This window comes from Aspergillus tubingensis (assembly GCF_013340325.1).
Source record: "Aspergillus tubingensis WU-2223L DNA, scaffold_10, whole genome shotgun sequence".
NCBI classification, from domain to species: domain Eukaryota; kingdom Fungi; phylum Ascomycota; class Eurotiomycetes; order Eurotiales; family Aspergillaceae; genus Aspergillus; species Aspergillus tubingensis.
In genome coordinates this window covers 527873-542389 of record NW_023336284.1, presented here as the reverse complement: position 1 = coordinate 542389, position 14517 = coordinate 527873, and the positions used below count along the sequence as shown (strand labels likewise).

General features: G+C 52.3%; 7 protein-coding genes across 7 annotated transcripts; 4 read left to right on the top strand and 3 right to left on the bottom strand.

Moving 5' to 3' along the window:
* Window positions 1–836: 836 nt before the first annotated feature.
* On the bottom strand, window positions 837–1919 carry AtWU_09275 (putative cyclase-domain-containing protein; the record flags this gene model as incomplete). Its single annotated transcript, XM_035504382.1, has 3 exons — window positions 837–884; window positions 951–1453; window positions 1514–1919. The coding sequence occupies 3 exons, from the start codon at window positions 1917–1919 to the stop codon at window positions 837–839; spliced, it is 957 nt and encodes a 318-aa protein (XP_035360275.1).
* Window positions 1920–2177: 258 nt separating this feature from the next.
* AtWU_09274 (aldo/keto reductase) lies at window positions 2178–3216 on the top strand (the record flags this gene model as incomplete). The annotated part of the gene is made up of 2 exons (XM_035504381.1): window positions 2178–2512; window positions 2580–3216. The coding sequence occupies 2 exons, from the start codon at window positions 2178–2180 to the stop codon at window positions 3214–3216; spliced, it is 972 nt and encodes a 323-aa protein (XP_035360274.1).
* A 395-nt stretch (window positions 3217–3611) lies between these two features.
* AtWU_09273 (uncharacterized protein) lies at window positions 3612–4424 on the top strand (the record flags this gene model as incomplete). The annotated part of the gene is made up of 1 exon (XM_035504380.1): window positions 3612–4424. The coding sequence occupies one exon, from the start codon at window positions 3612–3614 to the stop codon at window positions 4422–4424; it is 813 nt and encodes a 270-aa protein (XP_035360273.1).
* A 578-nt stretch (window positions 4425–5002) lies between these two features.
* On the top strand, window positions 5003–8796 carry AtWU_09272 (NRPS-like enzyme; the record flags this gene model as incomplete). The annotated part of the gene is made up of 2 exons (XM_035504379.1): window positions 5003–5233; window positions 5296–8796. The coding sequence occupies 2 exons, from the start codon at window positions 5003–5005 to the stop codon at window positions 8794–8796; spliced, it is 3732 nt and encodes a 1243-aa protein (XP_035360272.1).
* Window positions 8797–8959: 163 nt separating this feature from the next.
* On the bottom strand, window positions 8960–9782 carry AtWU_09271 (alpha/beta hydrolase; the record flags this gene model as incomplete). Its single annotated transcript, XM_035504378.1, has 2 exons — window positions 8960–9313; window positions 9372–9782. The coding sequence occupies 2 exons, from the start codon at window positions 9780–9782 to the stop codon at window positions 8960–8962; spliced, it is 765 nt and encodes a 254-aa protein (XP_035360271.1).
* Window positions 9783–10843: 1061 nt separating this feature from the next.
* On the bottom strand, window positions 10844–11776 carry AtWU_09270 (copper acquisition factor BIM1-like domain-containing protein; the record flags this gene model as incomplete). Its single annotated transcript, XM_035504377.1, has 3 exons — window positions 10844–11391; window positions 11441–11512; window positions 11578–11776. The coding sequence occupies 3 exons, from the start codon at window positions 11774–11776 to the stop codon at window positions 10844–10846; spliced, it is 819 nt and encodes a 272-aa protein (XP_035360270.1).
* A 1728-nt stretch (window positions 11777–13504) lies between these two features.
* On the top strand, window positions 13505–14228 carry AtWU_09269 (cytochrome P450 family protein; the record flags this gene model as incomplete). The annotated part of the gene is made up of 3 exons (XM_035504376.1): window positions 13505–13649; window positions 13783–14003; window positions 14067–14228. The coding sequence occupies 3 exons, from the start codon at window positions 13505–13507 to the stop codon at window positions 14226–14228; spliced, it is 528 nt and encodes a 175-aa protein (XP_035360269.1).
* Between the last annotated feature and the right edge of the window lie 289 nt (window positions 14229–14517).

Here is a 14517-nt window from a genome sequence, read left to right as displayed (position 1 = left end):
TGCTTAGACAGATGATGTCCAGAATGTATCAGCTTTTGCATCTCCATCTCATCATCTCTCCATCCAGCACAGCACTTTATCTGCATCCAAGTACCAGACCTTTTTATCAATGGCCCAGTCGCACATTGTACTGTTGTATCATTGTAAACTCGGGCTGTTCATTTTCGCGCATCCGTTTTCACCCTAGCGGTCGCTAACCTAACTCGACTCGCCGCCCGACTCGACGGCCACATGGAATCCAAAACTCTCCATGATATTGACACTGCTCGATGTCCATGTCTTTCCGACATTTCCGATATATATCCGCTTCCCGAAGCTGCGAGATCACCTTGGGACGTAAAACCCTTTCCCGACAAAGTCAGGTGGAGGGTACGTTTCTATGTCAGTAGCCTATCCCATACCCTCCACTCATGTCATGTGTGAGGACATTATTGACAAAGTTAAGTTTAAGTATCATGACCCAAATCACTCACTCCATAATAGAGCTTGGGTTGATCTAGCGTCGTATAGCATGGTACCGTTTTCAAACCTCTAGTTGTGGGTAAGGTTTTGCGGATTCCCATGTAGAACAACATGCAGGTATAATCATCTTTACAAATTTGAGTTTGGATATCTCCTAGTCGGACATTTTGTCTACTGGAGGCCATTCAACGTACCGTTGCTTGATTCGTCAGCTTCCAGGGCTGTCTTCCCCAACGATTCTTCATGACCATCTACTTCCAACCTCCCGTCCCTGTGTGACATCGTACAGGGCTACCATGAAAACCTGGGTGACGAGTAGTCTAGGTTGCAGTGTGTTACGCCAGGCCAGCTGGCCACATATACATCTTTCCGCACTACAAAATGGCAACTCCATTGGGCGGGCTAGCCACTCCTCCGGGAACCTAGTCGAGGAGGCGGATTATCAATAAATTGGGAAACAACGGATCACAGTCGGCAGTATAACTCACCTTTAATGGAACGCTGGTGAAAAAGAATGACCAGCGCTGCCTCTTTCGACACTCCTCGCTCAGCTGCTCTAAATCGAACATTTCCCCGATCGGAAGTCCCCAACCGGCCAGCAGCCACTCATGTAGCCAGTAGTTGAAGTCCTGGCACGGCCAGGCCTCGAAGCTCGGGGTGTCACTAGCGACAGCAGCGAATTCCTTCTCCCAGAGCCACCGGAGTGTGGCCTCTGACGACTCGATCCCGATCGCCGGGGGCGTGGAGATGATGGCCATCGCAGAGATTTCATCTTGAGATAGTTGGGCATAACCCCGTCCCCAGCCCGCTCGGATGAACAATATATCACCCGGCTTCAACTCTGTGCCCTGGGCCTGGGCCACTTCCTCCAGGACGGCGACTGTGATTGACTGGCTTGTGAAAGGCTTCACAGGGACATGGTTGGCCTCTGCCCAGGCGACATAATCTAACAAGACTCCCCGTCCGATGATGCCACCGGTTTCCACCCATGCTGCATGAACCATTAGAATAAACTTATCCAGGATGGCCATCTGCGGGTGGAAATACGCACCGTGAATACCGTTGACTTTGGTGGTTAGGATGTCGTCAAGGGTACGGCCGTTAAAGTATAGTCGCTGTTCCTGGTAGCCAAAATGCCGTAGGCCGTCCCACTGCGAGCTGGACTGGGTGTTGAAATGCAGGATGTCATCGTTGACAGATGTGGGGGCGATGTTTGAGATGGTCTGGGCAAATGGGACCCGATTGAATGCGGGCGTGGTGATACGATCCAGTGGCCAGTCGGTGGAAATGCGAATTCCATCGCGGATTTCGCTGGCGGCGGCACGCGTTCGATCGGGGGTGAGAAGATTCAACATACCACACTGGTCGTCGGGTCCAAATAATCCCCATGCATTGCCGGGCGGACCCGACTTGTCCAGCGGCAAGTCATCGAAGGCGGGCTTCTTGCTGAACGGCATTGCGTTGCGGCTATTCTTTCGCCTGGGAGAGAGTTTGGCGGGGTAAAAATGAAGAGTGGATCATAGGAATGGAGTCAAATCGTCATCTTGTTGGCCCTAGTGATCATCTTCTCCGAAGTCTTGATTTATCCGCCGTTTGGCTGTCGGATTTCCGACCCACTTGTGTTGTGCTGCTTGACTATATGAATCACCAGCACCATCCTAGGTCAATTTCTGTCTCTCTGTTAAAGACATAGAGAAATAGAAGTGGTGCCTAATATGTCTCTACCCTCGCACTTTACCCTCAACACCGGCGCCAAAATCCCTGCCGTGGGATTTGGTACCTGGCAAGCCAAGCCCCTTGAGGTGGAAAACGCCGTCGAAGTGGCCCTCAAGGAGGGTTACCGCCACATTGATTGCGCCGCCATCTATCGCAACGAGACCGAAGTCGGCAATGGCATTCGCAAGTCCGGGGTGTCCCGTGAAGAGATCTTCGTTACAGGCAAGCTGTGGAACACCAAGCACGCCCCCGAGGACGTGGAGCCAGCCCTCGACAAGACCCTGCAAGATCTAGGCCTCGATTACCTGGATCTCTATCTCATGCACTGGCCCTGGTAAGTGACTGTCTACTTGATCGTCCAGGATCGTCCGGTGGAGACTAAGCATTAACCCCATATACAGCGCCTTCAAGGGTGGCGACAAATGGTTTCCCCTCAACCACGATGGAGTGTTCGACTTGGCCGACATTGACTACATCACCACCTACCGCGCCATGGAGAAATTGCTAGCGACGGGCAAGGTACGCGCCATTGGCGTGTCCAATTTCAATATCCGTCGTTTGGAGGAGCTGCTTGGCCAAGTCTCCGTCGTGCCCGCCGTCAACCAGATCGAAGCCCATCCGTACTTGCAACAGCCGGACCTGCTGCAATACTGCCAGAGCAAAGGTATTCTCATCGAAGCCTACTCTCCGCTGGGCAACAACCAGACTGGGGAGCCACGCACGGTTGACGACCCGTTGGTGCACCGCGTGGCGGGCGATCTTGGCTTGGACCCCGGACCACTGCTGGCCAGCTGGGGCGTGCAGCGTGGCACCGTCGTGCTATCCAAGAGTGTCACCCCGGCTCGCATTGCAGCTAACTTGCGAGTCCGGGCGTTGCCGGAGGGGGCCTTTGCACAGTTGAACTCGCTGGAACGCCACAAACGCTTCAATTTTCCGGGCCATTGGGGATACGACATTTTTGAGGAGGTCGGTGAGGAGGCGGTACGCCAGACTGCGCTGGCTGCGGTTCCTAGTAACAAGGTTAAGTTTACTGTATAGCCGATCGCAATGTAATTTAGAATAATAGAATTGAGTGGTTTTGGCAAATTTGAAAAGCCGGATGCAATCCTCACGCGTCAGCACCTTAAACAGACGGCCAGATCTCTGGAAGTGGTTGGCCTGAGCGCGCTCATCTAGAGTGACTGGCTAACGGTGCCAACCCCAGGTTTTAGTCCTGCGTTGAATGGGGCTGGTTGGCCGCTCAGGCGAATGATCCGGGGTTCAAATTTAGACGATCCATGGATCGTAAGTCAGACGAGGTCAAGGTAGCCGAGCGCCGGAACATCCTCATCCCCCCGACTTCGTTCCTATGTCGATCAGCACATGGCATATATCCTTCAGGGGGAATCGCTTTTCAGCATGTGCCTGGATGACGGTGTTGCTCCCCAGGGAAGATGGCCAATTACTCGGCCCCTGTTGAGGGCATCGCCGGGGGTTATACAGGCAACAGCCTGGCTATTCAGGCGGTTCTAGCCAGCCTGTTAGCCTGTGCGCTGTACAGCTCCATCGAACTCATTATCCTGGTCTTTCTCACGTTTCACGTCTATGGGGGACTGTACTTCTGGAGTCTACTTGTTTCAACCGGGCTCGGCATCATCCCGCAAGCGATCGGACTGCTGCTGAAGTACTTCCAGCTGGCGCCGCTATGGATTCCAGTAACTCTATCAACATTCGGCTGGGCTGTTATGGTGACTGGACAGTCTGTGGTGCTATACTCGCGACTTCATCTCATCTTGTCGAATCAAAAGATCCTCCGCTTCGTCCTCTACATGATCATCATCGACGCCATCATCCTGCAGATTCCGCAGATCATACTGTCCTATGGTGCCGTCTACGGCGGGGCGGGATTCGCATATTTCTATAACATCTGGGCCAAGGTGCAGCTCACGGGGTTCTTCGTGCAGGAGGTGATCATCTCGACGATCTTCATCGTGCAGACCTTTCGGCTGCTCTATCTCTACCCGCATCGGAGCAAGCGGAGGACCAATATCATGGAGCAACTACTGGCTATCAACACGGCGATTATCTTGATGGATATCTCGCTGTTAGCACTAGAATATCTGGACTTGTTTATCTTGCAGACCTCGTTGAAGACCTTCTTCTATACCGTCAAGTTGAAGCTGGAGTTTGCGGTGTTGTCGCGGCTGGTTTCGTTTGTACATTATGATCCGGAGCTAGAATCTTCGACGTTTACTGGCAGTAATTAGAGAACAAATATTCTCATTACATGGGTGTCTACTGGTGTGACCGTTATTACTGAGCCTTCTACCTTGGCGTTGGTTATTGCTAGTAGGAATGGCTCGAGTCACAGCCGGTGATGTAACTGTCACATGGAGTCTGTAGGTACCCTTCCATTAAAAAGGGCATTTCCGCCAAACATAATCCGATGCATCGCATAATCGATGAAGAAAGCGTATTCATAGCGCAAATAATAAGAAGAGCAGGGCTTCCGGTGCCTCTAATTCTTTCCTTCCCCGCACGAGGCATTTCCGCCGGTGGAGAAAACCATGGCGGAAAAGGGCGGGGATGCAGGCGGAAATGCGGCATGGAGGGCATCTGCATCATCTCCATTCCATCTTCCAATGAGCAATCGAGTCAACACCAGTAGACTAATCCGTAGATGCGGAGTCCAGACACACGAGCAGGTTGCGATAAGACCTGCCTGTGGATGGCATTTCATAAACTTCAAGAAATCCCCCATGCTACTTGGGATTCTCCTCAACATCCATCTTCTCACTCTTCCGCCCCCCCCGCCCCCCCCCATTTACGCCACTGTGCGTTCAAGATGGCATCCGTGGCAGTCTCTCCCATTCCTTCGTCGCTCTCCTCCCCAGATAGACTGAGTGCATCGTCGCCCGCAACGTCGGTAGACGAGCATGAAGGGAAACCTGCGGAGGAAACGATTTACACCATCAACCACCTCATACAGGCTCGAGCCAAAGGACTTCATGGAACCGAGCCTATTGTCGCTTACCCATCGTCGGGTACCGAGTACATATACTACACTCCTAAGCAGGTGAACATGCATTCGTATCTATTCTTGGAGTCACAAGGGATACTGACTACTTCTGCCACCAGTTGAACACCTTCGTCGAAGCCGCGTCGGTCCACTATGCAAAGGTCATCCCACAGCGACGGTCTTCAGACGATCCTGTACAGGTTGTAGGATTGCTGGGTCCCTCCGACTTTGAGTATATGATCACATTGCTGGCTATTTCCCGTCTCGGTCACACAGTCCTCTTGCTATCGACGCGCATTGCCGAAGATGCCTATGTCAGTCTGATCGAAAGCACCAAGACTGCCTTCCTCATCACATATCCCAGCTTCCAGGCGGTTGGGGAGAGGGTGGCTTCGCGGACGGCCATTGTACAGCAGCCGGTATTGACGAGTGAGAACTACAATTTCCCTGGCGCAGACACCCTATCCTTGCCGCCAGCGCAGTTGGATGGCAGCATAGAGGCCAAAAATATCTGCTGGATCATCCACTCAAGTGGCTCCACTGGCCATCCGAAGCCCATCTATCAGACGCACTCCGGAGCCTTGAAGAACTACGCCAACAACTTCGGCCTCCGAGGATTCATTACCCTGCCGCTATTTCACGCGCACGGTATCAGCTGTCTCTTCCGAGCCATGCACTCGCAGAAATTGATCTACCTCTACAATGCGAATCTGCCGCTGACAGCCCCGCATCTGCTGGCAACTCTCAAGGACCACCAAGAAATCGAGATCCTGTATGCAGTACCTTATGCACTGAAGCTATTGTCGGAATCCGACGAGGGTCTGCACATGATGGCCCGTTTGGAGCTGGTTATGTTTGGAGGCTCGTCTTGCCCGAAGCCCATTGGAGATAAGCTGGTGCAAAACGGAGTGCGTCTGGTCTCCCACTACGGGACCACCGAGACCGGTCAACTGATGACTTCTTTCCGCGAGAGGGATGATCTGGACTGGGACTACGTTCGCCCGGGTCCATCTCTGTTGCCCTACCTCCGCTGGGAGGAACAAATGTCGGGCATTTATGAGCTGTGCGTCCTGGAAGGCTGGCCCTCCAAGGTCGCCAGCAACCGGCCCGACAACTCATATGCAACGAAGGATCTCTTCGAGAAGCACCCAACTAAGCCCAACGCGTGGCGCTACTATGCCCGCTTGGATGACACCCTGGTTCTGGAGAACGGTGAGAAGGCAAATCCACTCATCATCGAGGGCGTGGCGCGTAACGACCCCAACGTTGCCGAAGCGATCGCCTTTGGGGCCAACAAGCCGCGTCTCGGATTGTTTCTTATTCCAGCAACAAGTAGCAAGTGTCAGACAGATGACCAGCTAATTGAGGCGGTCTTCCCAGCCATCGAACGCTGCAATGCGGAATTGCCGGCTTATGCCTACCTCTCCCGCGATATGATCCATGTGCTGCCCGCGGATGCGCCCTATCGCAAAACGGACAAGGGCACTGTCATTCGCGCCACCTTTTATCGCGATTTTCAGGAACAAATTGACCAGATCTACGACGCCGAGGATGCCAGCGGTGACCAAGTGCTTGAGGGGGGCGAGCTGGAAGCATTCCTCCGTGAGCAGCTACTAGAGGTCGCACCAGGTATTGATCCCTCTACCTTGGGTGCGACAACCGACATCTTCAGTCTGGGCGTGGATAGTCTGCAGTCGATCCGTTTGCGTACAACACTTCTCCGGACTCTAGACATTGGGGGTCACAAACTCTCCCAGAATTTTGTTTTCGAGCACCCATCGGTGCAGGCCATGGCGGACGAGTTAACACGTCTGCGACTGGGACAGGCCCCGAAAAAGCAGCGACCAGTCGAAGAACGGATGGCGGATCTCATTGAAAAGTATGGCAACCAATTCAAGCGTCATATTGCAGTGCCTCGCGAAGGGTCTGGTGAGCATGTCGTCGTGACAGGTGCTACTGGATCTCTGGGTGCCCATATTGTTGCCCAGTTGGCCCAGATGGATCATGTCAAGACCATCTACTGCCTGGTCCGGGCAGAGTCCCGCGAAGCAGCTTTCCGTCGTGTTCGTCAATCACTGCGTGCTCGCGGTCTGTCGTCTGTTCTGTCACCAGCTACCGAGCACAAGATTATCTCTCTACCCGCTGACCTCGGCAATCCAGTACGGGTAGGCTTGGACGAAAGCGTGTATAACAGATTGGTGCGGTCCGTTACAGCAGTGATGCATTGCGCCTGGTCAGTCAACTTCAACTGGGCGCTGGAGAGCTTCGAGTCAAGCTGCATCGCTGGTACCCGCCATCTTCTCGACCTCTGCTTGAACGTTCATGGACCTCAACCAGCACGGTTTGCCTTCTGCTCGTCGGTAAGTACCGTCGCTCGGACGCCAGGCAATTGGGTACCGGAAGCGCTGCCAGACAGTCTAGCCTGTGCCCAGGGGATGGGATACGCGCAGTCCAAGCTGGTGACAGAGCACATTGTGAACCGCGCCGCTCATCAAGCAGGAATCACCGCTCGGGTGTTGCGTGTGGGCCAGATTATCGCTGACAGCGCCCATGGGATCTGGAACGCTACCGAGGCCATTCCTATGATGTTCCAGACAGCTGAAACCATCCACGCCCTGCCGCAGCTCGATGATCTCCTCTCCTGGACGCCTGTGGATGTCGTGGCGACCAGTGTGATCGACCTGACCATGGCATCCAGGGCAGGCGAAGTGGTCAATCTGACCAACCCACTGTTGAGCCACTGGACAAGAGACTTGCTTCCTTTACTCCGACAAGCTGGGCTAGAGTTTGAGGAGCTCCCTCGACGTGAATGGCTGCAGCGGTTGCGCGAGTCTAACCAGGATCCCAATGTCAACCCGCCCATCAAGCTGCTCGAATTTTTCACCAGCAAGTACGACCATGACAAGCCTAGTCGTGTGCTGCTGTACGATACCAAGCAGGCCGTAGCTGCTGCGCCTGCTCTACGCGAGGCTGGCGGACTCACCCCCGAGTTGGTCAGCCGGTTCGTCCAATACTTCCGCACTCACTGCTGGTCCACGTCTACGGGCGCAACCACCACCGCAGCACCAGCACGAGAAGTCATCTTCCTTACCGGACCATGCGGTTGCGGCAAAAGCACCGCTGCGCAAGCACTGGCACAGCGATTTGAGATCCCGGTGATCGAAGGCGACAACCTGCATTCGCCGGCCGCGCGGCTGAAGATGGCTAATGGGATTCCACTGGAGGATCGCGACCGGTGGGACTGGTTGGCGCATATCCGAGGGGCAGTGATGGATCGACTGCAGCAAACCACTGCGCCGGCTGTTGCTGTTACCTGCTCCGCACTGCGTACTGTCTACCGTGATGAGCTGCGACGGCTGTCTCAGCTGTTGGACTTCCCTGTTACCGTCACCTTTCTGCTCCTGTCTGTTGACGACCGGGGGACATTGAAGGAGCGTATGGTTGCACGGCTGGCTAAGGAAGATCATTATATGCGCTCAACAATGGTGGATTCCCAGCTGGATATTTTAGAGCAGCCAACGCTGTCGGAGGGCGATGTGCTTACGGTAGACGCGAGTCAGGATAAGGCACAGATGCTGCAGCAGGTGGAGGAAACTGTACGGGGATTGTTGAAGGCGTAGATTTGATTATACTTCATATTGACTCTAGAGTTCGGGCAACATCAGTCGGCGTGTTGGTTGGTTTCATTCCCGGTTATTTGTGTTTTTTGTTATTTTGTACCGTTCTACACCGATCATCACTAGAGAGTTACAATCGTGACAGAATAAGATCTTAACGTGCACTTCAACTTTGGAACTCCTTCACACACTCGTCCATCAACCGCACGGTGTCCTCAATCCGATCAATGAACGGAGCACAATGACTGCTATCAATTTCCTTAACAATCCACTGTTGCTGAGTCGCAGCCATCATGCCATACTGTGCTTCTTTCGGAACGGCAGGATCGCGCGTGGTGACAATAAAAGCCAAGCGTCCTTGGAATGCTTCCTCTGCCCATGCAGGAGCCGGCTGGGGAGAGGTGAAAGCTAGTGTTGCATGAGGTTTGACCTTCTCATTGAGATCCTTGAGTAGCGCCGGATCAACATCTGATGCAAAGTTGGCGACGGCGTCAGCGGGAACGTTAAGGTTGGCGGTGGGCTGTATTAACGTTAGCCGTTGTGTCTTTCCTGATAAGTCAGCCTTGTGAAGAACTCACCTTGTCCAGCAGAATCCACGGGGGAAGATTGCCGCCTTGCAGTCCTGCACAGCTGACTCCCTCCGGCACCAAGAAGGCCGCGATGAACACCATTCCAATCACGCCGCCACGCTTGCCCTGTTGTACTCGCTGTGACTTTGCCAACCCGAGCGCGGCAGCTGCACCGGGCATTCCGGCATATGAATGCATCATCAGGAAGATTTCTTTGCCCTCCTCTTCGACCAACTTGTGCAGTGTATCCCTGATCACGTCCGTGTCGGTCTTGCAGTCTGCGACGGTAGGATCAGCCGGATCAATGGATGGATAACCTGCATAATGAACGGGATACCCAGCATCATAACAGGCATCGAGGAAGGGCTGGTACAGCTCGCGGGTGATCCATGCGCCGGGGATGAAGACAAGGGTTGCCATTAGGGAACGGAATGGGATACTCTGGCAGGAGGCGAGAAGTGAACGATGGACTATGAAAGAGGGAGAAACTGGCTTTGGATGTAATTTATATATGGCACAGTTACCTAGACCTGGACCCCTGGCGATTGTCATCCGAGAAGCTTGTCACCCAGCCTTGCGATAGGCAAGAAAGTGGTTAGTGCTGACATGTCCCCAAACCTTTCCCATTCCAGCTAGGCTTACTGAACTGGACAGCTGGCGATCTCACCATCCGCCAACTTTCTTTGTTTCCTTTCAGCTAGCTGGGTTGAGACCCTGTATTCCATGAGATTGAAAGATTTTCTTATTGAGTGTTTGGCGGGTACCAGCATCTCTACCTAGTAGGCGCAATGTCAGACCCATGAGTCCCGTGCATTGGTGAATTCCAACCAACGCAAATAAGACGCTGATAAGATAGGTCCAAGGCAACCAACAATCAGATATGTGGCTGCATTATCGGGCAATAGTGAAGGTATCACTGGTAGATATGGTCATGTCCTGACATCTATTTCCTGCCACGCCTTCTTAGTAGTACTTGGGAAGAACGATTCTATACATTTTCTGCCCCTTGATTTTAACGCCGAGTACTGAACTAAAGCTTTTAATTGCAGTTGAGTGATAGTAACTTAATTAATGAATACCAACTGACATCATTGTCTACGCTGATCATGTAGATCATGCTGCAGCTACCCGACCTGTCGTAACTAGACAGATCTAAAGTTGTAGACAAGCGTTGCTGCGAAAGGGTTTGGCTACTGCCGGCGACGTGTTGTGGGTTGCTGCCTCACTCAACTCACCTATGTAGTTTCAAGACAGATGCTCCAGGCGAATGCTCCACGTCCCTCGCACTACCTTGTTCAATAGGCTGATATAAAGATCAATTGCTCTTCGTATGCAAAATTAATTGTATAAGTATCATTCATTGTCTCTCGTACTCTATGAGATAGTCCGTAGCCCCTCTAGTCGGTCATTATCGCAACGGCCAAGGAGTCTTCCTTATTATACACACAACACCTATCGTTCATCATAAGAATGCTGGCGCTCTATGCCTGCTGCTGTTGGCGACCAGCCGTCGAAGCCGACCACGTCTTCTGAGCCGGGTTCATCATGTTCATAGCGACTTCATGTTCGCGCTGCACCCTCTTCTGCCAGTACCGACCGAGGAAAAATGCGGCTGCACCTATCAGCGCAGCACCAGCCACTGTTCCTACCACGACTCCTGCAATGTCGCCTCCAGACAGTCGGTTCGAGCCTCCCGAGCTGCTGCTGCTGGAACTGCTAGCCGATGTGGTTGACGAGGACGAGGACGACGACGAAGACGAGCTGCTCGTGTCGGCCTCTGAGACATTGAAGCATGGGATGTCGGTGGTGAATGAGCTATACGGTACGTAGGTAATATCAGCACATGCATAGTAGGTCTCGTTACCGTCATTGTCGAAGTCGGAGATGTATTTCAACTGAAGAGTAGCGTTGGAGCCGGAAGTGATGTTGGATGGTGGGTTGGGCACTGAATAACATTCGTGACCAGGCTCGACGTCAGGAAAGCGGCTGCCAGCCACAACAGTGGTGAAATCGGCATTCTTGGTGGGGTCTACTGTATGTTAAGGATGTTTTAAACTAGGCGAACTCGGGAAACTTACCATTGTCAAAGGAGATAGCGAGGTTAACGGAGTATGATTCATCCTGAAGGACTATAGAAACTGCACCATTTGCTAAGGAAGAAGAAAGACATCAGTCAATGTGTAAAGTGAACATACCCAGACAGTTCACAACTTACTGAGAGGAAACTCGGTTCGGTTTGTAACCCCCGCCGATGAACCGCAAGGGGCTGTGGTGTCCCAGGTGGCTCCCCAAGCTCTGTCTGGTGGCCACAAGAATGCCGCAGCACCCATATCGGTGGCTTCAGCAGCATACACGCCGGAAGCCATCAGGCTCGCCGCTGCTAGCAAGCTAGTGAACATATTCTTGGAAGGCATTTTGTTCCCGAGAAGACAGGCAGGTTCCAATAAAGGGGTTTTCCAGGCACTGATGGCTTTCTCTTGAGTTTGAAGATGGATCGGCGTGGTTGAAAAGAGAAATTCGAAGGATGATCCGTTCGTTGCATCCCTTATATAACAGACATCACGCCCGAAAGCTCGCTATTTCGCCGGTTCGATCACCATGCAATTGCACCAATCCATTACTGATCGGAGTCATGGAGGTAGCCATCTCCAATGGAAAAAGTCCAGGAACGCCAATGGCATGTGATGGGCATCCACTCTCTTCTGCAGCATGTCACCATGCATTCGGTTCCAAGTTCCGCCGTTAGGCGAGCTGTTTTGACAGGGTCGGGCTTCCAATGGTGGCAATCCACTAACGGTAAGTAAGGTTATCTATCAGTAAGAACTAGCCTGGTTCTGGAAAGGAAGGAATTGCACTAATCGCAAATTCCCCTCCTTTGCGGTCACGATGCATCTGAATCACCCGTGAATTGACAGTCGGAAAGGGCAGCTCCCGGCATCGGATCATATCAGATCGATAAGGGCTCCACCGCAGCCCAATTCGATTCTCCGTAAGCTTGCTCCAGGTTGGAAGAGCAAAACTCTAGGAGCCCGTTACTCCTTGCTATTTTTCTCTTGATAAAACAGTTCAAATACATCGTACGTATTCCACCAGGCACCCAGAGCCAACGATGGGCATTACATAACAAGGGAACAGTGGGCCGTGGGTCCGCTCCCTGAAAAAGATACGGTGGGCCCCCAGCACTGGTCTCGAATCGCGCAAATATGCCTGTCTGCATCCTGATCGCAGAATTTGCTGAACGCCATTTTCTCTCTTGCCAAGCCGTTGGCCTGTTCGCCATGACACATGGAATAGTGGACCGAATTCCTCCCTCTGTAAAATATCTCCGAGCACCCCTGCCAGCTAACGACGGATCCTTGGCGTTCCAAAATTTTCTTCCCTGAGTGGGTATCCTGGGACCGGGATGACTGAAAGCATGTGGTTTAGCTCAATTCAAGGTCATTGCCTTCGGATCAGATAAGTATTTCATCGGGGTCCACACTCGTTTCCAATGACAAGCTTTGACCAGGGGCGTACTCGAATAATTTACCCGGACTGACCAGCTCCACCAGAAATTCCCTACCTTGACTGGCATACCGAACCGAAGGAGATGAACGTCCGAAAATCGGACCCTCGATTGTCCTGCTTGTAGACCCTATGATGTAACCTCGCGACATACTACTAGAAGCCCTGCACTATTCAGACAGCTGACTGGTCCAGAATTCAGTGTACTCTTGCGGGATTAATCTATTAGAGTCCAGGCGAGCGCCACCCTTAGCTCCTCCTCATTGTACTGCAGACTCCGTCTGCACTGCACTCAAGGCAGTCGCCAGCCCGGGAACCCGCATGAACACGAGAAAAATCTACTAGTCTATAGACATTGTGAAAAGGAATACCATGGGTCCCAAAAGCATATGGCGGGACATGGTCCGGTGGCCTGACAACTTTCTCAAGGTTACCGGCGTCGGCGCAATAATGGAGCGAATTATGACTCGATCTACTGCCTTACAGAATAGAAGTCAGTGCAGCACACGGACTCATGGGAGCATATAACCGTGCTGATCCCACTGAGCACACCTATTCCACGTCACAAGCTCATTGGACGCGAAGCATCTCTTCTCTCTATCACGTTACCCGAATCAGACACGGCTGCAGATCTAGAGATGCAGTCACTTCTTTTCATTCTCGCTGCTGTTGTAGCTCTTCTCACTCCCGGCTTTTCATGGAGCTTCCCTGGCACTTTCCCTATAGTGAGGAGGGAATCGATCGAACCCGGCAGTCCCTTGTATGAGTGTCACGCGAATTGCGGTATGTATGATGCAGCACCGATTGATGTGTTCTTTCATGGAATGACTCGATTACCCTCATGATGACTTTGCTCCTTTACTATGACCATTCGTAGTCCAACCGCTTCATGCAGCTAACCCGAGAAATGTCACAGGTGGCGTCATTCTTATCTACCAAGACAGTGATGATTACTGCTCCAATTCAACCTACAAGTCCGAGCTCAGTGCTTGCCTGAAGTGTGCTTTGACATACAACATATGGCAGTACTACGGCGACGACGTAAAGTCTGCAGCCGAGGCTTGCGGAGACAGTGCCACTCCTAGTGCCTCTTCCGCTACTGGCGCTGCAGCCACTGCAACAGCTGCCTCCAACAGTGTATGTTATTTATCAAGTGTTTGGTAACACACTCAGATGTAACTAATGGGGCCTTTTTCGCAGTCTGCTACAAACACCGGGAATATGGCAACCATCACTTCCACGGCTACACGAAGTAGTTCTGCTTCGTCGGCAGCGTCTACTTCTGGTGCTAATACTTTGCTCGGTTCCAAGGCACTGGTCTTGGTGTTAGCTGCTGCGGCCGGAGTAGGGGCTTTGATGTAGAAATTTATGTTGCAGGATACAAGATTCTAGTCCTTGGGGATGGGGGTGGGGACTCGTTACAAAGGGGCTGGAGTCCGAGTAATGTATATGGATCACCATAGAAATCTCTCTGTGTAGTATAGCATCCTGAAAATGAAACTTAAAGCAAATAGACGTACATCCCCTCGTGATGACGGCTCGAGGTTGGTAAGAAGGGGACTATGGCCAAAAATTAGGCAATGATAAATCTACCATCAATTAGTCTTCAGATGAACCATGTGCTTCACTAGGCTCTTTATGGCCGAAAATA